At 36.5% G+C, this 26,934-nt stretch overlaps 1 protein-coding gene across 2 annotated transcripts in view; it reads right to left on the bottom strand.

The window, feature by feature from the left end:
• Positions 1-26,934, bottom strand: part of RGS7 (regulator of G protein signaling 7) — a 211,698-nt gene that overhangs the window by 32,577 nt on the left and 152,187 nt on the right. For both annotated transcript variants that reach the window (XM_041423510.1, XM_041423508.1), the window contains exons 6-9: positions 22,237-22,288; positions 10,110-10,174; positions 8,356-8,432; positions 8,136-8,217 (exon numbers count right to left, since the gene is read on the bottom strand). In XM_041423510.1, coding sequence (XP_041279444.1) covers positions 8,136-8,217; positions 8,356-8,432; positions 10,110-10,174; positions 22,237-22,288 — 276 coding nt within the window. The remainder of the gene's footprint in view (positions 1-8,135; positions 8,218-8,355; positions 8,433-10,109; positions 10,175-22,236; positions 22,289-26,934) is intronic.

Here is a 26,934-nt window from a genome sequence, read left to right as displayed (position 1 = left end):
AAACTTCTAAAATTAGCTCACAATGTTACTAGCTTTTCCTACAGACTCATGCCTGTTAGAAATTACGTCCTCCCTGAAGTACAGCTATATCTTTCAATTACCACCTGTGAAAAAATTTTTAGGAAGCAGACCCAAGATTACTCTCAAGTATACATCCTGTACATGCATGATTCATAATTTATTTCTAGATGCCTCATAAATTTGCCAGATAATCAGGGCAAAGTTATCAAAACCTGCTTTTTCTACTGACTCATTAGATATTTTCAATATCTACAGTCTTTTCATTATGTATGCATTATGCTTCTAAATACTACCTTTTCTGGAACACAGAATAGGGTAAATAATTGCAATGTATGGATTCGGTGTGACAGTGAAGTAAGTGAATACAACTTGGAACTGGACTTGCATAGAATAACCTCAAATTTGTTCATACTTCTTAATACAAATTTTTTAAAACATGGAATACATCTGTCAATATGCTGCAAATATACCTGAAAATAGTGACCTACAGTCAAGTAGGATAATGGAAACAAATTAGTTGTACACACCTCAACTGCTAAAACCAGCTATCAGCTGATAATAATGTAAAATCTAGTGGCTTTTAATTAAGTAAATAAAAACTTTTCATTTTTTCTTATTCATTTAGTGGACTGATACTTCAGACCACAGAATGTTCAATGTATAATTTTATTGAGATCCTTCCTTCAAAGGAAGAGATTGTCTTAGTTCATAAGAATTAATAAAACCTTCATTAGGATTAAGTGTTCTCTTCCATTGAAGGTTTTAGTTAGTAGAGAATTATGCAGATAACATAGAATGAATTTAAATGCTCAATACTTGTCCTCAATAGCTAATTTTATTTTGACTCATTAAAGAACAGAGAAAATTAATAAAAAGTTACAGATGTATTTTTTAATCTAAAATGAATGAGCAATAAACCTTATTGTATCATACTAGAAATATATTGATGGAGAAATTGAATTTTGCATTTATGCATATGTTAAACATACTGTAGAGAGCCCCACATGGAGGACAGAAAACTTGCCATTGGACCAATTAGTAAAATCAATACATCCTTATTCAAGGATTGATTTGGAGATCACTGGCTGCTACCAAAATAGTAGCAGTTCCACTGTGTTCTGCAATGGACCTAATCAAAACACAGAAAAGTGTGCAATTAATGGATAAAAGTTCAACCATGAGCTGTTTCCCTTATTTGGACAAGACAAATGATGTTCAAACACCATCAGATAAAGGAGAGACATTTGATCAATTAGTTTGATCAAACTAATTATGTTTGCAGCAAGGTAAAACCCAGATGATTTCAAACTAAGAGATGTGAAGTCTTACTTCGTATAGACGTTAGGATCACTTAAAATTTCAAAGATTTTTCAGAACTTTCCAAAATAAAGAAACCTGCACTGTACCAATTTCTACTTTATACTTATTTGTCTTCTCAAACTAGAGTTCAAATCTTTTCCCTGAGTAGTATCAGACACACAAGGAATCTCACTGCCTGTGCAAACGGAAGACCTGTTTGAAAAAGGAGAAAGAGAAACACAGAGAAATTTTGAAGGAATATTATACTAATAAATGAAACCATAAAATGTATCCATAGGAGATAGAATATTTTCAGCCATGACAGTGATCCTTATGTTCTCACATACTTGGTTGTTTAAGGTCAGATGTTGTTGAAAGCTGAACTTTCACCTTAAGAGAACAAGATTTGATCATTTTTTTAAAAAAAAACATTAGTAATCTGTGTGTCACAGAACTACAATTATGAAAAATGCATAAGAAAAAGAAGGTAAAAAATTTAATTCTTGAGACTAGTTATATGAAATTAAACAATAAGCTGTACCCAAGAAAATACTCCTGAATTGAAGTTCTATGCTTAACTATTTTTGCAAGTTGATTTAATTTCTAATTAGTTTTAATTTATGATATATCATTTCAGATTTATAGTCACTGGTTTTCAGAACCAGAAATTGTTGCACAGAAATTAGATCCATTGTATTTATTCAAATAGTGTTTCAGTAGTATTAATTTTACTTAAGGCTGTATTAAAATGATTTTTGTGTTTGTGAAGATTCCAGCATTTGTTATGCTATTGCACAAGGAAACTTGTTAAATTTTTCTGTTTTCTTGCCCCTTTGCTAAATACTTAGATTTGTTATTGCTTTCTCAATATTTTTTTTTACCACAAAAGGCAGGAAACTGCTGTTTTACAGATTCCATACAGAAGAAATTTAGGTTACTCACTTGAAAATAAGTGGCAACAGAAAAGTCTAACACATCTCTGAAAAAGTTGATGGCAAATATAGGTGACATTTAGAAATTGATTATATGCCTTTTGACTTATAAAAAGATCTTTTTTCAAAATGCTTTGGATTAAAGCAGAAAATTTCATTCCTACAGATACAAGGATCTGTGTATAAACACTGCACTTATAAAAAAAATTCTTTTACTTACTTCTTCAGGTTACTTTCCTAGTTTCACACAGAACTGGGTCTTAATCAAAAGCATATTGCCATATCATTTTTCTTGGTGTCCTTCCACCACCTCATCAATTAACTGTTTCACAGCTTGTTACCTCTCAATTTTAACTTCCAAAAATTAATTTTGTTGCACTCTTGCAAGAAACTTTGCTTCTTTTTCCCCATCTGCCCCATCTTTATTCAAGTATTTGACTAAATAAAAAAGCTAAATAACGTGAATACAAAATCTTCTACAAAGATCTTAGCAGGCCAGCTAGAAGGCTTAGAAAGATGTACTTCAAGCACATGCAAGTATGGATCATAAACATTATAACCAATTTTTGAAATTAAGGCATGGTACAAGGCTTTGTTTCATTATCAGAATGGCAATTATCTGAGAATGACAATTCCTGGTTTGGCTGCATTCCCTGTCTGCTGTAGAGGCAACTCCCTTGCAAGGATATATGGTCAACCAGGTGCAAAAGAAGACATGAAAATTGTATGTATATATATCACTAGAGAAGTTGGATGGCATGATTCACATTTGCTTTCTGGAGACATTTATAAATTTTCTGAAAATATTATGAAAAAGCAGAGATAAGTGTTCTCTGGCTAAACAAGTGACTGGCCCAGAAAAGTCTAGCACTGAGTATGAAATGCAGGCATGCACCATCTTATCCAAGGTAAATTCAGTGTTTTGACAACTCTCTGAGGCTGATCTTGAAGGACAGGATGAAATAATTGTTAAAATACAGAAGAAACCACTGCCTGGCCCTCAGCTCCTGGTAATGTTATCTGCCAGGTCAGGTGTCAAGGGTCATGTTCAGACCACTTAAAATAAAATTAAAAAAAAAAAACAGAGAAAATTAAACTAATGGACATAGTGTTCTATCATGCTTTTTGTTTTATCAGTGGGTCTATGGTTTGATTTGTGATTTAGTGCTTTTCCTGGTGCTGGTTTTTCCTTTTGTCTCCACCCTTTTCCCAGAAATGTCGTCAGCTAGTTTCTAGTTTCTATTTCTCCAAATTTTACCCATTTCCTAAAAACTGTTTTTCTTCCTTGGAAGTTTATTGGTTCGCTCCTGTTATTCCCCGCCTGGGTTTTTACTCCCAACTCTCCTGATTTGTTGGAAGTTGGGTCTGCCCCTGCCTTTCCCCTGAGATATAAGTCTTTGTCGGCCCCTTAGTCGGGGCCCAGGAAGAAAGAGGGGAAGAAACACCATCAAATAAAGTTTCCCTGGGACCCCTGTGCGCTGCCTGTGTTTTATACTGCGCCGAAACAACTGACAACTGGGATTCAAGGAGCTCCAGGGGGAAAACTGCCGCCCCTCACTCTCAACATCAGCTAGCCAGGGAAAGAGAAGCGGCAGACATAGAGCCTCATAAAGAGAGAGAGAGAAGCAAAAGGTGTGGGATATGTGACAAAGTATAAAATATTTGAAGAACACTGTTTTCCTAGTTTGGTGTTAGGAAGCAATGGCAAGGAACACCCAAATCCAGACATATTCACCCCAGATACTTCTCTGTCCTGTATTAAATCGCATAAATACTGTTGTTTTTCATAATATCATAGAATCATCTAGGTTGGAATGGACCTTGAAGGTCATTAAGTCTTACCCTTATCAATATTGTATATCCATTTCCCCCCAGAGAACCAAAATAATCACCATAATCCAGCAAAGCAGTAACAGCAATGGGAATAGAAATCCTGTGGATTGGTTTTAACCAAGTTACAAATGGCAGAATGAAAGAATGGGCTCACACTTTGACCCATGCTCATGCTTTATCAAATCACACTATGACTAAACCACAGCCAGTGTTTAAACTTTGGAGAGGGACACATGCCAATGCAGTTTTCTAGCGTATCTGTTGTGTATTTCCCATCTTCATTTTAAAAACGACTGCACAGAAACCTGCTAGATGTGACTGTAATACAACCAGCACAGACTGAGGACAAAGGTCAGAGAGGCATTGGAGAAAATGAAATGCTTTTTCAAGTTTTTGCAGTTACAAAGTATACAGGCGACTTTCAAAGAAAAGGATACTTCCCCCATTATCTTTGGAATTAATGTGAATCTCAACAAGTACCCAAAAGGAATTTTTTATTATTGCCATATTGTTTCATGAATGTATAACTCAGGAAGAAAAGTGAATAATTTGTGGCAGCAAGACATCAACTGTCTCACTTGTTACTTAAAGAGTTAATTTTGGAGCAAGCCACAGCTACTTTGCCCTGACTGTATTTACTGTGGGTTTGAGAATGTTTTAGAGGATTTACTGCTTTAGTACCCATTTGTCCCTTCTTAACAAGTGTAAGATTATGGAGTTTAAAAAGAGATAATAATTCAGGAAAGATGAAACAAATTCTCTTTCAAAGACTTTAATGAGGAGCATGACATTTCTTCTTGAACAAAAGCAGCTTCTCAATTTCTCCTAGAAGTAACTCATTTCCACAATTTGGCTTGATTTGTTATTGTTTCTGACTAACACCTTAATCCTCCTAACCAATTTTTGCTTATTTCCACAGTCTGTTATCAACAGAAGTTTCAAAATTATGAAAATAATACACTTCCTAGGCAGGTGAAAAGAAGAGAAAGATTTTCAAGATATGTTTACTGTGCCATCAAAAAGAGAAATGCATCACTATATGTGAATAATACTAATCTCAGACCTATGCCAGATACTGGCTCTACCTTGGAAATAACAGCACGGACTCTCTCCTTGGCCTGATGCTCAGAACTGAAGGGATTTTATACAGCTGTTCCTGTCACAAATTTCCATGGTTTTTCTATGGCTGGTATCTGAAGTAGTAAAATTAAATATTGTTTGGGACTGTCTCTGCAGGCTGCAGTTATCTATAGCTGAAGCTCAGCCATACTCTTTTAAACTGCAAGGTAAGATTTTTCTACATAAAGCAGAAATTAGGATTTACAGAAATTACAGGATTGCACTCCACGTACCCTGAAATACACATCACCACATCACAAGCTCCACTCTCCTCCCCCCTGCTCAAAAAAAAAAAAAAAAAAAAAAAAAACACAAACCAAAAGACCCCCACAGGGAAACAGCAATTAAGTAAACATTGGAATGGAAACTAAACAGTGAATTAACAAAGCTGTTCTCTCAACTGTCTCTCAGAAGAAAATTGAGCAGTAGATGATTATTTGAATAAACCTTTCCAAATTCAATTTCTCTGGCTCATCTGCAAGCATCACCTGAGTCTGAAGACCCTGGAAAAAATTATGGGCCAGCCAATCAAAAGTAACAGTCATAATGACTTTCAAGAATTTGTCTGTCAGATTGTGGCACAAATTTTCTAGAACTTCTGTAATCATCTACAGGGTTGCCTTCGACTTGGGACCTATGAAACAGTGGTGTTTTTTGAGGCAAATCCCCTTCAGATGTCCAGCCTCAGTTAATTTCCCTTATTTCAATGCTATGAGTCACAGTGACATTTCTGAGACCTAATCATCCTCTTTTTCAGCACTGCCATTCTCTTGTCTCCACTGCCATACAGCTGTTCTTGTGTCTCCCATTCCTGTAGTGCACTGCTGCACTGTCCCTTAGGAATGATGGCTTGCTTCCCTCTTCTGCTCCTTTCATCAACTTAAAGTTGAAATATAATGCAAATTTAGTATTCATAGTGTATATTTTCCATGGGAATCTTCTGTATCTGTACTGTAGCTGGGTAGGTAACAAATCTAGCAATAAAGCAACTAAGGACCAGGATGCCTGCAAGAAAACCCTGAAAAAATATTTATTTGCTCACCTTCAACCAACCAACAAAAAATAATGAAACATTTAATGACCAAAATTCATTTTCAGTGAAAAAAAAGTTACATTGGGGTGGATTTTGAACTATGTTTACATTGCCCCTAGCCCCTAAACTTTTATCAAAAGGAAACACTGTAAATAAAAATAAGCATTATACACGGATTCTCATTCAAACATCACCTTAAAAAACTGTTTAAAAAATTTAGCTCTCCAGAGCTGCAGCAGCATTTCTGTAAATTTTTTGGAGGCCTTTCAGAGGCTTGAAAATCCATTACAAATTGTAACTAGCTCTAGCATCACACTCCTCTTTTCAGTCTTTTTGTGTTTTATCCTTTGTTATTTTCAAAAGAAGCTTCTGGATTTTACTGTGACAGTAAATTCATAACAGTGTTTTCAAAAAAAATTATTCCACTGACTCTTGAGAGGAGCAGTTTAGCCAAAGTATGAACCTATCCATTCGTCTATTTATATCTTCTAAAGCCAGGAGCATACACTGCTGACTGTAAGCCAGTCTTTTGCCTCTGATATTTCCTAGGTATGTTTACAGCCAGATTAAAAACATCTGCTGGACCAGGCAGATTTATCCACAGTTCAGCCAAAGCTCTTAATCAGATTCAATTTCCTCTTGTCCTGGTCCCTTTTACTCTCTTGAAGCTCCAACAATTCATCTCTTCCAAACCTGAAAATAACATCTCATTCTCAGATTCAAAACCTTTAGATCCATTTCTGCAGCAAATATAAAAGCTCTCTGCACCTTCACATGTCTCAGGTCCACAGATACTTTGTGTTTATTCCCTATGTAGCTCCAACCTACATCAGATGGAAAACTGCTTTCTGTTCTCCTTCCTTGTTTTATGTCAGCGATTAGACAATAACATCCCAGTCTCTTTGAATCTATTTCCTGTGGTTGGAATCAAGTTATTTTCACTAACATTCTAATCCTATTTCACTGACATTCTAAATCCTACCTAAAAATCCATTTCTTCTACAACCACTTCAGTTCCACAGTCACAAATGTAAGCTGAGCATGATCAAGTTTATAATTTTTTATTTAAACTTTCTCATTTCATTCTACTCTTCCACACATGTCATCACCTAATTTTACTTCCCCCACTAAAAGTAGCTTTCCCCAGTGTCAGAGCAAAAGATATAGTTCATATATTATCCCATTGGTAATGATACCAAACTGCATAAAGAGAAAAGGAAAGCTTAACTCTAGCTTTCAGAGCAACTCAATATTGCTCTGTAGTAAAGCCAAAAAAAAAATGTACAGTTTAATTGGAATTATTGTAACAATTGACATTATTTTTTCACAATTTTAGCACTCAAATATAGTTGGGTATGTAAGAAAATTTCTTTTTTAAACTTTGGTTTCAGATGGACTTTGACAAATAACTCAGACAAATCTTATTTAGACAGTGACTCGCACGGCTCAAAGCCAATATCTAATCTTTATGTACTTCAAAAATAGCTTGGAAACATAACTAGAGTGAAGTTAAAAGACTGAGCAAGCAAAAAAGCAGACTAAAAAAGAAAAATAGTCAGACTTATTTAAGAGTATTTTTAGTTATGCTGATAATTTTGGTTATGTGACTCATACCCCAGGAAACCTTTGAGATGATAATAGTCAAAGACAGGTACCTTCTGATCCAAGAAAGTAGGCACAACACATCTATTCACTGAAAATCATGAACTGGATGCACACACATCTGAAGTCTGCAATATCGGATTCATGTAAACTTCAGATCCTTAAAAGAGTGAAGCAAGCCCCAACCCCTCACCCTACTGCTGTTTTACTAGCTGTGCCCAGGCTACCCAAAGCTCCACAGAAGGTGACATTTATCAGCAGCCCTGCTCACAGAGCCAGGTCCCACCAGCACTCACCACCGGACGGTGCACATCCCAGAATGCTCGCTCCTGACTGTCAAGGATCTTCCTCTCTATCTTGTCTCTCTTCTTGTCAACCCTGTCAAAGTCACAGGACATTTAAAAGAAACAGTGTTGAGGACAGTAATTTTAAACACAAAATGTGTCCAACCACTTCTCCCCCCTCCTTTCAAAAAATCATGCAAAATGAAAACTGCTCATCTCCAAAGGAACTTACTTTGCTTGTGCTTCAGCTTGCATAAAAATAAACTCCCATTTCCGAGCAAAAGCTCGCTGTAGCCTGGCCAAACTCTCCTGCAAATACATCAGAATTTTATTGGGTTATCTTGCAAGTTATTTATGCTTTAATAGGTTCAGGCTTTATCTTTCCCTCCTCTCCTCACCTCCCCCTCACCAAAAACACAATACAAGTCATGATATCTGTGTCAGTTTAAAAGGACCTTACTTGTCTGATACAAACTTTGTTCTTGACACCCAATGAGATGGAATACTTTTGAATGCCTTGACTATTTTAGTTTTGAAACTCTGATAAAAAGGGTAGATGCATCCTTCAGCAGAACGTGGGATTTCTGAAACATTTTTATATACTGTGTGTTATCTTAGCAATTTTGAAATAGTACAAAGAAACATCCTTGTTTTGAAAGTATGTGACAATGAAAGACAACAGCAGTTATCTCTATTCTGGATGATCCACATGACAATTCTTCATCAGTCATCTATGCATCAGTGGTTTCCACTGAACAATGTTGGCTGCCATTTTTGGTAGTATTGCCAAACCTCCACAGCTCATTTTTAAAAATGCAGATTATAGTTCTTCAATACTGTACAGGAAATGTATCTATCCTACAGCCTACTAATAATAAGAGGAAGAAAATTTATAAAATCATTGCAAAATTCTTTCTTCCATTGATGATGAAACATTTTCACTGTCTCCAACAGAGCTTTCTAAATCTCTTCCCAGCTTAATCAGCAGCAGTATGCAGTCTTCTTAACAAGTGTTGTTTTCACTATATTTCTATGCATTGCAAATATATCTCTGTGCCATATTCACTGAAAATGAAGACTACAGAAAGGGAAGAGCAGACTTTCTAGAGATCTTGTGCATACCAGAAAAGGCTCTTATGGATTGTACATTGAAGGGGAGTCTCCTAAGGCATGTGAGTTTAAAATTATGCATGTCCCACAGTGCAGTACACTGAAAAACAAGCTTGTGCCAAAAGAAGCAATACAGTGTGTCAGCATGGTGTTGTGGCTGGAGTATCTGGCGTGTTGAGAGGCCTGGCTGACTATCCTGCTATCAGGTCACAGCAGCACAGCTGGACAGCTTTCAGCACAGAGACAGGGCTGTTTGTGAATTTTATGTTGACAGGCTCATGAAAAATTCAGGAACTTTTTGGGGGTAGAGTTGGAATTCAAGACATCCTTCTCCTTCCAACTTCCTCTTTTTCAAGCTCTTCCTGGCCCCAATTATCTTACCTTGCCCGAGGCACAGCACAACTGTCAGGGAGTAGGAATGCCTCTAGTCTGACCATCTCTGCCTCTCATCTAGCTGATGGGAAAAGGCTCAAGTGTCAGCATCACTTATAAAGAATGAAATTTACATTTCTACATCTATCAAGAGCTTTTGGAAATGTCAGGAATCCTTCATTCAAACCTTAAATGGTGTAGAGAACAACTGCTTCCAAAAACTCATGGTGCAACTGGGATTTGTGAAGTTATTTGTGATCCTGGCATGGGGATCTGAGCAAAGAAAGATTAGAGACGGACTGTAATCTCAACACTTGTCCAGTTAGCCTTCACTATCATCTCTCAAAAGCCATTTAAGACTACTGAGCAGCGTTAGACCCACAAGCTGGAAGAATTGGATAACTAATAGGTTCTCACACATAATGCCCATAGTTCTCATGCTTCACATTATTTCACAGGCTCATCAGGCCCAGTAGAGAAATTTACTTTTTGCCAGGTACTTACAGCTTCATAGTCTGCTAGTTCTAGCCTTGCTTTGTTTTGCATTGTCCGCTTGCAGAGGTAAACAGCTGGAACAGAACAAAATAAACAGAATTTGCTACTATCTCACAAAGATGGCAGATCAGAAATAAAAGCTTCAGGTCTGGTTTAAAGCTAGCTTTTTTTGGTTTGAGTTCTCCCTTTGTTCTACAAAGCTTTAAATATGGGATCAAGGCTACCAGGATTGTAACTGAAATGATGAATCAGATACATAGGTTCATTAAATAATAATAAAATCTGCTTTATGCAACAGACATCATGTGCAAAATTCATGAGGTACTTGAGGTCAGGGTTTTCTAATGGCCAGGGAACTAGCACATTAAAGAAAAATGGCAAAGACATTTTTCAAATTGTCTGTGTATAAATCATAATGCATAAGAGTTTTAGCAGGAGCTGCTGCTGCATTAGTCAAAAAGGATTGTAAGAACATGAATACATGGTTTTATTTATTTTGACTCTACATTTAGAAAACATAAACTTTCAACCTAAGAAGATTTCAGCTAAAAAATAATTCTAGATAAAATTCATGTCTCATACAGATTAGTTTGGTATAACCAACACTTAAACTAGAAAATCATGTGAGACCAAAAAATGAAGAAAAAAAAAAATTTTTCTCGTACGTCATCTGTTACATACGAGAAAAAATATTATTTCATTTATTTTCTAAATCAAAAAATCCTTCAGAAGACCTGTCCTTCCTCCATTTCATTCAGACAGAGCAGACTCTTTGGTAATAAAATGCTGAAGTACATTTTCAATAGACTTTATTTAGCAGCAAATACTTTCCAAACAACCCTGAATATTTTACAGATTCCCCCACCAGTGAGACAATGAGTGCAGCACAATTCCTAATTGTGCAATACTTACCCACTTCATTACTTCAGAGCACTGCTCATGTGATATGGATGAATCTTTTGATCAGAGCAGGTAATAAAACCTTAACTCATCTGTCATCTTTACAGCCAGCAAAAAGAGCCCATAGTTACTGGTTGTGCTTAGGAACGTTCCTGCTCCCTGACTGCCAGCTGGTCTACTACAGGAGCAAAGCCTCTCTGGGAAATAACTTCACACAGGAACGTAATTCTTCCTAACTAGAAAGAAGGAGGGGCTCATTTTACATATATTTGAATATTAAGTTAGTCAAATATAATTTAAGATTCCATGGAAATATTTATTCCTGGCAAGACACCTGCAAATGCATGCAAACCCACTCCAGTGAATGTTCTTTTAGTTGAATTGATTACAAGTACTTCTACCAGCAATTAAAGGTGTTACTTGAGTAAAATGAGTTATATTTTAATGCAATTTTTGTCTTTTCTTCCCCTCCTCTTTTCATGTATTATTATTTGGTCTATTTTCTTTCACAACAGTTCACTTTCCACTCTCATAGGGAGCCGTGGTCTCTTTCCCTATTCCCTGGCCCCTCCCACATACCCTTTGGTTCCAAGGCAGTTTCTGTATCTACAAAATCTACAAAGACAGATATATATCCATGCCACACACAGCAGACAGTTTCTGTAGCTTTCATGCACTGTAATATTATTATACACTTACACTAATGCATGGGCATGCATGCTGAAACATCACAAAAAAGAGGAGGGGATGAATTTTGGACCTCTTTTACCTAGGTTGCATTCACAATCAGTACACTGGTAAGAGATTCTTGAGGAGAGAGAAGGTCTTTGTCATGTAGTTTCTTTTACAGTGAAGCATTTTCCTCTTTTCCTTCAAAACTGATTATTTCATCGAACAAGAAAAAAAAATTCCTAAGCCCCTTGTAAATCTTAGCAATAAAATACACACTTTATATGAGTGTGTAGACAGTTCTGAGAATTCCAGGGGTCAAAATGTGTCTACCAATTTAATACCTGAACAGAAACAAAAAAAGCTCCCCGTTTCTGCACTTAATCAAAACTTTTAAACCACATTCTTACAGTCCCAGTGCAGGCACTTTTAATTACTTTAGCTCTTTCTTGAGTCCTATTGTGGGCAAATTTTGGGATTATATTTCCTGCTACCTCCTACAAAAATTCTCTTTTCAGAGGTAGCTGACTGCTCATCTTACTGTCAGGATAAGTTTCTTCAAAGAAGTATCTTTAGCTAACAGAGATTTCAACACCAGAGAAACAACGAGCAGCTCACCAGGAGATGAATTATCTTGACACATTATTAATTTTAAACTGTGTCTTCACTGTGTAACTCTACTGCAGTTATTTTCCCTGCAGGGTTCTTTTAATGACCTTCTTTGCTCCCAATCCATAGTAGAGTCCATATAAAAATGTTTGGTGTTCATAATGAGCATAACTTGGCCAAGACTCAAACAGTCATATTCATCCCTTTTTTTTAAACTGAAATATCCAAATCTCTTCCCCTTCAGAGGAGTCTAATGGTTAAAACACCTGTAGCTTTGATTCCTTATGCCCGAAATGTTTCTATGTGCCACTGGGATTAAGGTAGAATATGCCCAAGGAAAAATTACTATTGTAGGAAATACAGCATATCCCCTAGGGTAGGAGAAAAAGTGCTGGAGGACATTCCTACTCTAACTCAATTAATTGCCATTGCTGTGTGCTAACAATTCCATCCTTATAAAAGTGCATGTTTGAGCCTGTATTTAACAGCTAATTGTACTGCCACGAAAAGCTGGCAGCAGCTCAGGAATTTGTCTTCACTTGTTTAGGCTCTCTATCACATTATTTGGCTTATCTGTAAAAAATTCAGTAGCACGTTGGAAAGCAAGAATATGAAAACCACCCTCATTTTCAGCCAGATCATTTGAAGATATAGAGTAGTGAGGTTTTGTTCTGACATTTAGGACAATGAGATTTGAAATATGGATGCTCCCACCTTTCACAGGCACCACTCCTTTTCTGCACCAAATCACACATGAAGTAACTGTACTCGTTCAGTAGCTGGACTTTGAGGATGTCAATCCATTTCCTTCTCAAAGCAGAGTCAGGATCTCCCAGAATTTCAGTGAATTACAGTATCTGCTTTTCCAATCCCATATGTTGACTGTGTTTTTACAGCTTCACAAGAAGTGCAGCCTGCATGAAGGATCTCCAACTATTTCTATATATAGCTCTCGATTTATCTGTCCTGCAAAGGACCTGGTCAGGCCCCTCAGTACTCCAAGGAGCTGTAATTCCACTGAGGAGCCCATCTAGGGGCTCCACTGAGGCCTGTACCCTTGAATTGTGCTCAAGCCTAGCTACTCCCCCTGGCACAGGCTTGAGTTGTGCTGTAGATAGATCTCTAACCAGCCCTGTAGCCTATCCATGCTGCTGCCTTGTTCCTGCCTGCGCTGTTGCCAACCCCAGTTCTTGCCTACCTTTCCTTGCTTGCCACTCCCTGACAAGGGTGCTGCAAAATGCTCACCATGGGGATGAATGATATGCAAGGAACAGGGTCTGATTAATAACCTCAATTTGCTAAATATGGACTGCCTTATACACTTATTTTTAGAGCCAGTGTATTCTGATGGATTTTGCAATCAACATAATTGCCTCTACTAAAGTGAATTATATATTAGATGCTATAGCTTGTGCTTTAGAAGTGACTGATTACCATGAGAGAACAGATTCGCCAATAATTTTAAAGGCCATATTAATTTGTAACATTTCATAATGAAAGATGGCCAGTGATGTTTATAAATTGGTATTTGAACAACAAACAAGTGGTGAAACACATTTCTGTAGCTGTGCAGTAGATACAGTCTACTAGCTCTTGAAGATTCTGTTCAGGCATTCACAAAATATGGGCAATCTGAGAGTTTCAAGAGAGATTACAATGCCAGAGTTGCATAGAGAGGATGCCTGTACTTTCCCTCTTGCAAGTTTTTAAACTATCACACCCAAAAAAACCATTTTCATGGTTCACTACATGTTTCCTATTCTTGACCATTCCCTTGCATTTGAAAGATCCTAAGAAACCTCTATAGATTTTTCCTTTAGATAAGATCATAGAGATTATGACACATTTCATTCTAGACTCAAGGAACTGGACTGAGTACACATTATATTGTACACACTTAAAAAAAAAAAAAAAAAAAAAAAAAACCCACAAAGAACCAAACCCAGAACTTTCACCAAAAACCCACACTGGGGAGTTTTATATGGTTGCTAAACAGGGGCTAAATCTTCCCTTTTGCCACAGTAGAGCAAAGGCCACAGCTAAATTCAATGGAAGTTCAACTGGGCCTCTGAAGACCACAGAGTATGGCACCTACACCCTCACCACCACGTACACAAAATCCTTCCATAACTGTGCCAGTGCCAGTGGGGTCACAGCTGGATTCATCCCCAACAGTGAGTGTGCTTTCAGTGAACTCGCTATCTCCACTAGGGCCAGGTTAAATTTATCTAGTCCCTGAGCCAAAATCCTGTTTTCAGAGCCAGTGTGTATAAGCCTAGTCTGTGTCTAAAGAGCAAAGAAAATAGCAAGTACTGCAAAGTCTAAGGGTTTCCAAGTGCCCTGCAGACAAACAGCTCTCCCTCTACATCCAAGTGCCTGCTTCAAATGGAGAATTACAGGACAACCAGCATAAAACATGACTGCAGGATGTAAAGCATGAAATTAACTCTTTTATTTAAACATTGGGATTTCTAAGGCTATTTCATACCATCTTTAGGTCACCTCTGCTCTTAGTCAATAGAAAAAAATTGCCCTTATCAACAGCTATTGAGTTTCACTCAGTCTTAAAAATGGGTCACCACAGAGCCCTGTATATCTACAAAAGGACCACACTCTTAAGTAAATGCTAAAAACTTAAGTTAGAAGGAAGACCATGATCAGGTTTATGTACATTAAACTGCCAAATCATCAAAACCTTAACTTTTGAAACACTTCTCCCCATTTCTAGTCATTACTCTTTAATCCTATTCATTCCTATAACAATTCAGGAAAGCAAGTCAATTATAGATTTACACAAGCAGAGGACATTCTTACATAAACAAAGGGCAAGGAAGAACCCAAATTTCAAACTACCAAAGAGATCAAGAATTAGAAAAAAGCAAATTCATCTTCAACATACAGAAGTCCCCAGATGATGATGGCCTTGGAAAATCCTGCAGGGTGACAAAAAACGGGTATTGGAGAAAGGTCACCCAAGATCAGACAAAGAATACCCAATTGTCAAATATAATTTAAAACTACATCCATTGAATCATTTCATGCTTCTTGATATTGTCATAATGCTTTCAACTTGCCATTATGGTTATATTTTCAGAGAGTCAGAGAGCCTACAGCTCCAGCGACAGTGGGGCAGGAAAAGGTATGCAAAGTAGAGCATGTCAAAGTGCCAGCCAGCACTGCTGCCTCCACACCCTTGTAACCTGGACCACCACAGCGATGGGGACCCCAGCCTCAGCACTAAGATTCATTTAGGGTTAGCATTCAAACAGCCACAGAGCCCCCAGGGACCCTAGTGCTGCAGAAGACATGCCACAGTGATCACAGCAGAGCACCAACACTGTGTGCCCCCTCCACACCTTTCTAATCTGGGTCACTCATGGTGATTCGGTGAGGGGAAGTCACATGAGGAGGGGCTGAGGTCCTTCAGCTTGTCAGCCTAGACAAGAGAAGACTTAGGGGAGATCTCATTGCAGTCTACAGCTTAATTTTCAGGGGAAGAGGAGGGGCAGGCACTGATCTCCTCTCTGTAGTGACCAGTGACAAAGCCAGAAGCTGCGTCCAGGGAGGTTCAAGTTGGATATATGGAAAAGGTTCTTCACTCATAGGGTGGTTGGGCACTGGACCAGACTCCCCAGGGAAGTGGACACAACACCAACCTGACAGAGGGCAATCAGCATTTTAACAATACTCTCAGGCACATGGTGTGATTCTTGGGGTGTCCTGTGCAGGGGCAGGAGTTGGACTCCAATGATCCCTGTGATTCCCTTCCAACTCATGATATTCTATGAAAACCTATTAATTTACTCAACATAGAAACTTGAAAAGTCCTCAGAAATGTGAAAAGTCCTCAGAATTCCAAGTTATGTTTAGAAATATCAGAATTCTGTTAAGAAACTTTATTTTTATTTATAGGGAACCTAGATGCAGATTATCAATGCTTTTAAAACAGCACTGCAGAAACAGGTACTTGCATCAGTTACCCTTTCTTATGTGTGCATACACATGCATTGGCCAAACACATTATCCATGTTCATATTATAAGTTATACTTTTATGGAAAGAATAATTCAGGTGAGCACAAAACTCTGAAGTGTGAGATGACTGGAAGGCATTATCAGGAAATGCCTTCTGGTTACAGAGGCCTCATTGTAGTGATTTCTCAATGTCAGAATGAGCAAGGATCAGAACAAAATTCAGGCCATTCAGGCTTGTTGAAGTGAGACTTTCATTTATTCATTTATATGACAGAGATAGCTCGTAATGAGTGGATAATGTATCTATGCAAGAAATATAATGGTATATGAATTCAGAATTGGGAAAAAATACTGTAGGTCACCTCTTCCACCTATCTTCTAATATATATGTCTTTCCTAAAGCTCATTTGATTTGGTTCTAGCCAGATCAAATTTTATGCATAGCAAGCACTAACACCAGTCACATTTTTCTTGAGAGGCTGTTATTCTTGGTAGACTGTAGTAACGCAGACCTATCACCAAGATCTTAGTCAATATATTCTGTATAAGTAGCTTCCTAAAGGCAAGTCATTCACTTAAGAAGTCACAACTCAGTCTTAGAAACAGTTTAGTAAATTGCTTGAGTTCTGGTAGGAAAAGTCTGTTTCTTACTACACCTAGAAATACAGAAAATTTTCAGAAAATTTGGGTCATTAACAGAGGGATCTGTATTAAGGACTTTAAAGAATTGATTGCAGGAGTCATTGCTGACATAGTCTGACATTAGCTATAGAAAAAATGGGAACTGAGAATCAAGATTTGAGATTATAGAATGGCAGAGCTGTCCAGAAACCATTCACACATTCTTCGTAAATTCTCATGGCATGAATTGTAACAAATTTTTTTAATATATATGTCAATTTGTATCAAAAGTGCTTCTCTGCTCCCAGTTTTGCCCCAAGCTATTGACTCATAATTTTGGGTTGATTTCCAGAGATGCTGAGAACATGCAGTGTTCCAGCAGAGTTCAGGTAAGAAATAGGGATCAGTATTTCTCAAATACAATTACTAATAAGCTGTTGCCAAGGAAATCCTTCCTGTGTATTTGGGCAATGAAAATATATAATGCATTCTCCACACAGTTCTTCCAAATAGTCACTCTATGGTAAAGGGTACAGAAAGACAAATGAGTGAGAAAATTCCTGGGCTACTCAAATTTTCAGAGGAATTTGAAGCTAAGCATGGAAAATAACTAGGCAAGAGACTCTAAAGAGAAAATTATAGGAAATTTTTCAACATGTGAAAAGCATGGCACGTGACTGCAGTTACTTTTTGTGCAGTATGTACTTCTTAGCATTACTGTGAGTTTGGGAGAGAAGAGGGAAATGAGCCAGGTGAAATGGCTCATGTTCAGAACAGAGCAGCAGAGACAAAACATGGAGAGGCCTCTGTCAGTTTACTTCTAAGCAATAAGAAAGTATCATTAGGAAGGAAGTGTTGTTCAGACTGACTTGTTAGCTGATTACCAAGTACATTTAATAAGGAAAGGCTTGTACTTTCTTAAAAATGCTGGAAAACAACAATGAAACAGCTTTGACAAAACAAAAGTAAATGGCTACTCTATTTTACTGTAACACAGGATAGATAACGAAGTGATGACTATCTAAAGAGCTGCAGCATTTATCCAGACAAGTATCTCACACTTTAAAAGGGAGTAATTAATTAAGACTTACCCCAAGCTTCATGATTGCTTTAATTTCCTTTGTAATACTTTGTAATTACTTTACCTGGAAGTCTACTGAAAATATGTTACATTTTCAAAACTTGTCCTTCACAGCAAGAGAATTTAAGAATTTGCTTTGAATATAGAGAAAAACAGTCTCATTTAGCATCATTTAAAGATCATATGGTCAAGTGCTCTTAAACTCATGTTGCATTATCAGTTATTTATAGAGTTACTGATAAGTAACTCTATAAGTTTTCTCTATAACTTACTAACATTCTGCAGTCCTCTTTCATTTTAACTCATTTGAGAGAAATGCACACAAAAAAACCCCCTACAATGCTCAAACATCCTGTTGCAACTATATAGATGCAGTTGACTTTTTGTCTTCTAGTATGTCTAAACTTCCTTAAGACTATAAGTGACTGTTGCACTTACTAAATTTTATTCTTTCTCTCCTTTGAGCAGATCTCTTTTTTTAATATGCATTTAATGCAGGTTTCTTTTTTTAAATATGCATTTAACTGCAAGAAGAAGTGTGATATGTCAAAGATACTTTTGAGTGCCCTCTGACAGCAGGGCACTATCAGCAAAAGTTTACTAGAGAAAATGAGTAAAAGTTACTAATTCTTCTTATTTTACATCTGAAATTCATATAAGCCTCTTATATTTTCACAAATATGTTAAATTAAGCCTAAATTTTTTTTAAAAGGGCAAATAATTGTAATTTTGTCGTGAATGGAATTTTTCCCTAACATTTCATATTTTCTACTTATCCAAAAAAGAGGACAGTAATGGACTAAATGCCTCAAATTTGCAATAGCTGTGAGTCACTAAACCTCCAAGAGAACCTGACAGGTTCCATTAGAACTGAGACCAAATGCACACAGAATAACAACTTCATATGTGGCGTTATATTTCCCCTTTCTGGGATGCAACTGGCTTAACTAGCCTCCCTATTTAACTACTTCTTAATGACATGACCTGTTAATAATATGCCAGGAAAAAAAAACAACTGTCAGTTACAAAATGATATCTGTAAGAAAAGAGAAGATAATTCCAAGCAGGTCACATGCTCAGCCACTAGCTGTGTTCACTTCAAGAGCCAGTTTTTCTGAATTGAGATCCAATTCTGTTTGTCACAAAACCTAATCATAACTCAGGAACATGACAACTTACAGAAAAAAAGCAAAGTTATTTGAACTACACTAACCTTAATAATAGTAGTTGTTATTATTACTACTTATTTTCACTAACAAAATCACTCTAAAACCAATGGTATTCTACAAAGAACAACATGTCCTGCCTGGGTGGACTCCAAGACATATGGCACTAAAATGGGACTTCAACAGATGGAACTTAATGACCTGCCTTTGTAAAAATTATTTGAAATTTGAGAAATCTCTCTTGACAACACTTAAAGCATGATTTTCAAGAAAAAGTAGGGTGATTTTCCGCACTTTATGAAAATTGGTAGTTTCTCAGTAACCTCAGAATGATCATTGTCAATATTTTGGAAATTACAATCAAAAGGCTATTTTCCATTCTGACATAAATTAACTTAATCCAAGTCCTTTTTGCCACCACGATGTAGCAGTTCACTACACCTTTATTATGAGAATGTGTCTGTGGTTTTTTGACATATTGGAAGATTCTGTTTGTATGTCTTTTTCAAATATACTTTCTACAGAAAAATATTTTGTAAGGCAAATAATTGATATTACAAGATCATATAGATCAAATTATATTTTAAAAAAGATATTAACATGTTATACAAATATGTAAGGATTATTTGTTTCTTAGTTCTGGTAATAAACTAACACTGGTATCTCAATCTCATTTAATTTCTTGTTTATTATAAATTATTTTCCTGGCAGTGTGCTGCATTCTGGACAGTAGCCCAGTTATGGATGAGTAAAGATGAATGGTTAGGATTAATTTTTAAACTCAAATAAAATTCTAGAGTATTTCCAGTGGCTTGTTAAAATAGGTTAATGGCAAAGAAAGTGATTTGCCTTGTTCGTAACTTTGATCAAGGAAGATTACAGAGAGAGTTTGCTTTTTGCCAGTCTTGAGAGATTTCTAATGCCTGCCACAGTCAATAATTTTAGAGGACACAGTTTTAAGCTTGTTCAAGATAAGTCCATGAAATTGGTAGCACTACACAGCACCATAATGCACGATAAGTACAAAATGCATTTGCATACCTGCAGTAACATAAATTCTATGTACTATATTTTCCAGGAAGTAACAATTACTGTGAAAATCTGCAGAACATGTAAACCTACTTTAGATTAATTTTGGTTCCTTAAATATTTTGATTTTCCTGTATTCCTCTGATCACCATGGTTTACAAGGGAAATGTTAATTTCTGGGACTTGGATGATGCTAACCTAATAAGAACAGTATTGAAAAGGTGCCTTAAAAGTTTATTTTCCTGCAAATGCCCTAGCATTATCCAGTTCTGGTGACACACAGTCACCTTTGGTTGCTCCAATACAATGCTCTGGCTGTGCTGCACAGGGAAGCTGTGGGTCTGTTTCATACAGGACTGCACTTCTGGCTCATGACATGGAAGAAGCAATAAGATAGCAGGATTGGGGGGGTTTGCTTCCCCTTCCTTCTCCCCTCTGCAATCAAAGAGTTTACCTCAGCAACTAAACATATAAATCTCAAAAGCTCTCAAATGAGTAAATTTACTGATCAACAAAAGCATCTCCCTGCATGATGAAGACACTGATGCCAAGTTTAACTCTGTATTACTGGCAGGCAAACCTGGACACATTATAAAAGATTTTTATTTACTGACTAAGGTTTATAACATTGACCAATCCATAGATCAGCTGTGACAGGAAAGTAAGCATCACCTACTTTAGACTAAAGGATATTAATATATAGTTTCTCAGCCTGATCTTAAATTCAGACATGTTAAGCATATAATTATTTATTAAAACCATCCTGGTAACGTGGTATATATAACAGCTGAATAACTCAATGTCTCTTAAAACATAGTTAATTACTTGTTGATTTTTAACATATTAGAGGACTTTAATGAAGCAATAAATGGTAAATCAATAATTTTTCCTTCAGTGACTAATTTCCTCATATGGAGTGGCTAAGCGCACACGCATGGTAAGAATCCCTCTTCCTTGGGAGTTTTCAGTAACTATTTACTGGACATCCTCAAATATCAATAAAAAATTGAACATTTTTCTACTCCTATATGATGAGGAAACTGTCACATTTTCAAACTGTACCTTGGAAACATGCAGCTCTGCTGAGAGTTTCAGCTTAAAATTACTTTATTTAGCAATGTATTTGAAATTAAACTCAGTCTGCTCTAAAAAGGAAGCAAGAATTTATTGGAACCATCCATCCCCGAAGTCTTTGGCTCCCAAGGGCAGAGAATCCTAATTACAAGTGAACACTCACCTAAATTTCTGAAAAGCTATAAAAAGAGATATTCATGGTCTGAAATTTTGAGAACATAACCTATCATGTACACATTCAGTTACCTAAATAAGTGACCTGGTCTTCAGATGAGCTCAGTACTTACAGTTTGGAGTAGAATGAATAGGAGGCTGCTCATAGATACACTTTCTTTAAAAATTAGGTCACCATTTGATGTACAGAGGAACCTAACTTTGTTATAATTTTTAATAATACTTTTTTCCTAATACATTGCTACCTATTATCCTCATATTTTGCTGTCTAAGCACACATCAGTAATTACAATATATACTTTACTAATAAACTCCCAAGACATAGGCAGATAAAAAATAAACTGTATTTTCTAATACCGCTCATATTAGAACTATATTAGTTTTCATCATCAGTAATTTTCCAGACGGTGTATATTGGAAATAAGCGTTCTAAACTAGGCAAATCTTTGGGTCTCAATCTGATAATAACCATTGCACAACCATCAATAAAGTCTCCTCTGCTTCACTGAGATTCTCTCACTGTAAATAATTACACTTGCTGGAGCAAACAGAGGCTATGAACAGCAAGGTAGGTTTTGATGAGTCTTGCATTTTGGGGCTTGGTTTTTTTTTTCTTTTTTCCTCAGATCCACTCCAAAATACGACTTCGATAAGCTTCTGAAAAACTTTGAAAAAGGTAGCAACACATTCATTTCAATATCAGTAGCTCTTGCACAGGAATTACATGACACATAATTATGTTTTAAACAGTGGGATGGTGAAACAAGACAGATTGCAATGACACATTCATTAATAAAATGCATAATTTCCAAAAGAAACAGGAAATATTTCTACACTGACCATAGTCTGTGTTTTCCGGCTCCCAACAATTTGATGGCCAAAAATAGGGTGTCTATAGACAAAAAAAAAGAAGTAGGAAACTCAAGTTAGACAATGCAAGCATTATACAGCCCTTGGATTGTTACTGGTTTTGAGAATCAATTTCTATTTTTGGTAGATCTATTATACTGTTAACTTGACATTTTTGAAATCAAAACAGAAAATTACATTTGTACACCTGTTTATCACACTAGTGTCAGAATGACATTGAAAAAGAAAAAACCTGGGTTTTTTGTTCTCAAAATTAAGGGAACAAAACCCACAAGCTAAGTCATGGGGTTATCTTTTACATTTTCCCTAAAAATACATCTCTCACATGTCCTGGAGAACCAGGTTTAGAGGTATAAAGACTTTGAAGTTCATTCCGTTCTTGATTTTTGATAGTTTTCATTCACAGATTAATATTCAATTATCTTTCCTAGGTTTTGCTTGTTTAAAAATGCCACTAAAAACAGCCTGTTTTCACAAAGATATCAATATCTACTTTTTAATGAGTGTTTACTGGTTGTGATTTAAAATGCAGGGTTTTTTTAAGGGAAAGACAAAAACGTACCAAAAACTACTTCAACACTATACTTATTAAAACTGTGCTACATGTATTATTAAAAGAATTCACTTCAAACAAATAGAGAATATAAGACTGATTAGACATTTTTCATACAAATTACTTCATTTTTAAAATAGCAACTTTTGGTTAAAATGAATATTATTATAGCATTTTTATAGAGCACATAATCCCCACACAGGCCATTCACTTAAGAGTCAGACTCAATGATCCCTGTGGGTCTCATTGCAACTCAGAATATTCTGTGATTGAGTGACTGATCTATACATAAGCACACCCACTGCTACAGGGAATTACATAATATTTGAGAAGTTGAATGCAGCTCATTAAATGTGTGAAGTGGTTTGAGTGGTATTTCAAAATACAGGTGGTTCTTCAGGAAAACGTTCTGCTTTACTCTCTATTTCTTATTGTTTTTTCTCAAAAATCTCCCAGCTGCAAAATGGAAACCTCCTTACGGCCCACTTCTCTTCAAAATTATTTCAGTGTTAATCTGGAAACTAACAGGGCTGAAGGATGACACATTCACACCAATTGTCAAATTAAATATATATTGTGAAAAATCTCTTGGTTTTGTAACATTGACACATTAAATTTAATAGAAGCAATTTAGAACTTGCTATTTATCAAGCAACCGCAAGGAGCTAAAGGATAAAAAAGGAACTATCACAAGCTAACTTCAAAGGCTAAGAAGGCTGTGTTTCTTGCAAGCCACTTGGTATATTTCAAGGGACCAACAATAAGTAATTCTCCAATCAACCATTCCTTCACAGCGCCACTGAAATCAAAGTGACAAGTAGAAGCACATATAAGCGCAAATAGAAAGAAGATGAACTCCTAAAGAATTAATTGCAGTACTCAGCACATTTTGGAGAAGCAACTATGAAATTTAATAGAGTGATTCATATAAAGCAAAAAGTCACCATCATTGAAATATACAGTTTACAAACTCAGGCAGTGAGAAGAGTCCTTCCTTTGAGCACAAAATATACATCCAGAGAGGCCCAAGAAGAAAAGCACAGCTACATCATTTCTCTGGTAAAAGGAAGGTTAACCTCTGTTTATAGGTTCAAGCTGAGCTTCTGAAAAAAGTGTGCAGTGAGATACTAAATACATAGAAATCATATCTGCTCAAGCAAGTCTTCAGCAGAAACTCTTCCAGTTGTGGGCGTACTTACTGCAAAGTCCACATTAAAGCCCCTCAGGCATACTTAGGATTTTTCATGACAAATTGCATATACTCCCATCCCAGCTGAGATTAAAAACAAATTCCATCTTCTGATTTAGGGAAAAATCACAAACTTTGCTTTCAGCATTCATTTCACAACAGGCTATGAACAAATACTATATATTCACAGCTAGGTTAGTGATGTTAGAGGAGGACTCTGTTGTTTCATACATAAATGAAAAGCCATGTGTAGCCAGAGCACTTTTTTCAGTATTTAGTTTAAATAACACATTTAAATTCTACTAAAAATTGCACTTTGGGGGTGAAGGCAGTGTGGGCACTAAACACAATATGGGAAAGGGGACATGATCTTCAGTGTTGTGAAATGTTGTCACTTTAGCTCGCTAGGAGGCAGAGATGACCAAGGCTTTTCTGAAGGATAAAAAGGTGCAACCAAAATGTGGAGAAGAGATCAAGGAAAAAGCAGAAAATAATGCACTGGCTATTAAGGATGAGTGTAAGCCTCCCTGTGCTAGGGAGATAAAAGCAGAAAACTTAAAACAAAACATGAGTTTTAATTAGCAAAGCACACGATAAACCATATTAAAAGGTTTCAAAGCTGTGTGATAGGCTAAGCCAAAAAGAAACGCCAGTAAAAGGCAGACATTACAAGACAAGAAAAGGGTTCAAATAACAGCTAGTACAGATAAGTGCAGAAGATCATTAAATGCCTTCCTTGTTTGAGTCTCCAGAAGGAGGGAGGCAGTGGGCAGACAAAGGTCTTTCAGAGAGGCAGGAGGTCTCCTTGCCGAGTCTCTGAGCTGGGCAGGCACCAGCTGTCTCTGAAGTGCGAAGCACGACCCTGCCTGCCTGCTGCTCGGATGAGTTTAATGGCACAGCTCATGGGCTCGGGCACTGCAGCCTGGCCAGAGCTGGCCCCCAGCCAGCTGGCTCCCCGAGGGAACAAAGTTCAATTCTGCCTGCAATCAGCTCTGCGAACATGCCCAAAATTAATTTGGACACGGAGATAAGGCTACAGGGCAAAGCACAGGGCAAAAAAAATTCAGGGAGGGAAATGTTTTTATGAGGTCAGACAGTTCAGGTTAGAAAGCTGATGAAATTCAGTGCAGAAAGCTTAAGGATTTCTTGTGTTTTCACACGGGTAAACTGTGTTTATTTCCAAAAAAGCAAAAAAAAAAAGCCTCGCCAAGATAAAAAATGACTTCTGATTCCTCAGAACTGTGATTTATATACACGTGTAAATATTTTGATTAAATACTTCCTCTGGTATTTATCTTTCTCCTCTATCTACAATACTTTGTAACAATGACTATCTGACTGGTGAGAGTTATCAAAAGTACTGAATTATCTGCATGATGTTTAAAGGGGTGCAATTACCTGAAGGGTAATTTATACACGGAAAAAATATTCATTAAAATAACCTTTGAAACATGGACAGTTATTTTTAAAAAAAATTACATGAAGCAGAGGAGCTTCAGAAGATTACAGCAAAGGGAAGAAGTGTATTTCCAGAAAAGGTAAAATCTCAAATTTTCTCTTTTATAATGTTTCTACATCTACTCTTTATACTGAACAGTTGCAATACACTATATGTTTCCAATCTTTGAAAGCTAAAGGTTAATAATATTTGGATTTTTCAAAAATTAGGTCACTGACAGTGTAAAACCCCTACTAGTGGAGAAATAAACATTAGATGCTATGTATTTTGACAAAGGAAAAGTCCTATGTTACTTTGTTACCAGCAAGTAAAGGCTTATGGTATCACCCTAAGATATGTGCTCACATGCAGCTACCGGTGCTGATAAAGCTGTATTCGAAGAGTAGATATCTATTATACATTCTCAAAGCACGAAACAGCATTGATGCATGCAGAGATAAGGAAAACTCTCCTAAAAACAGGCAAAAAATAGGATAAGGTACAGATAAAGATTTAAACAGAAAGTAAGTCCAAAACATCAAGAAAAAAAATCTTTGATTATTCTGGACACTGAAAATAAAGCCTGATATAAAAATCCGTTTCTGCTTCCTGACTTTTGCAATACTGTGACTGTATGGACAAAAAGCACCAATAATAAACATGTATGTAGTTAAAATGACTGATGTTTTTCAAAGGAATATTCCACATTTTCTTGTCTAATTGCTTGGTTTTAACAGTCATAAAATTCTGGTCTTAATCTGAAGTTTACCTTGTTCCTTATTACAGACATCAAACAGTTTAATCACATAACACGTGACTATAATGCATGTGCTGAGTTTACATTTCCATTTCTGTTTCAAAAGTCTCCACACAATTTCACGCTCCAGATATTTAACAATCTCTGAGAAGAATTTGCTAGTGAGGTTATCCATGAAGACTACAGGAAAAAGATTTGCCTTGTTCAACACAGAAGGATTAGGAAATAAAAAGAGTCTGATAAGAAGTTCCCTGGTCTAATGGAATGAGGTCAGGAATGAGAATAGGAGGCATGTGCAAAGGAAAAAGCTGCCTGTTCTCATCTGATCTATTAAAAATATCCCACAGCAATGCAGGGAGGCTCTGCTCACATAAATTACCTTCTAAATTGCTGGACTATGCAAACAAAGTTTGGTTCAACTATTTGTTACAAATCACATATCCAAATACACTGTAGAATAATTATAGCATCCCTTGCAATGTTGAATATTCCTATAGAATGAATATTACACAATCTGTGTGCCTGGTTTCATGATCCAGAAGCTCATAAGTGAAGATTTCACCCAGGAGAGCTATGGATGTGGTATAGCATGTACATTTATTAACACGTACATTACATAACACCACCATTTTCAAAGAGAAGATAATGAAATACTGATGTGGTTTGGTTGTCTTCCATGAGTGTAGAAAACTTGAAGGAATTATCATCCTTGAGAATTTTACTTCTCCTCA

The sequence above is a fragment of the Onychostruthus taczanowskii genome, unplaced genomic scaffold (genome assembly GCF_017590055.1).
Source record: "Onychostruthus taczanowskii isolate IOZ18803 unplaced genomic scaffold, ASM1759005v1 scaffold78, whole genome shotgun sequence".
In the NCBI taxonomy this organism is placed as follows: domain Eukaryota; kingdom Metazoa; phylum Chordata; class Aves; order Passeriformes; family Passeridae; genus Onychostruthus; species Onychostruthus taczanowskii.
The sequence above is the reverse complement of the archived record's forward strand: the minus strand, read 5'-3'. Positions and strand labels throughout refer to the sequence as shown.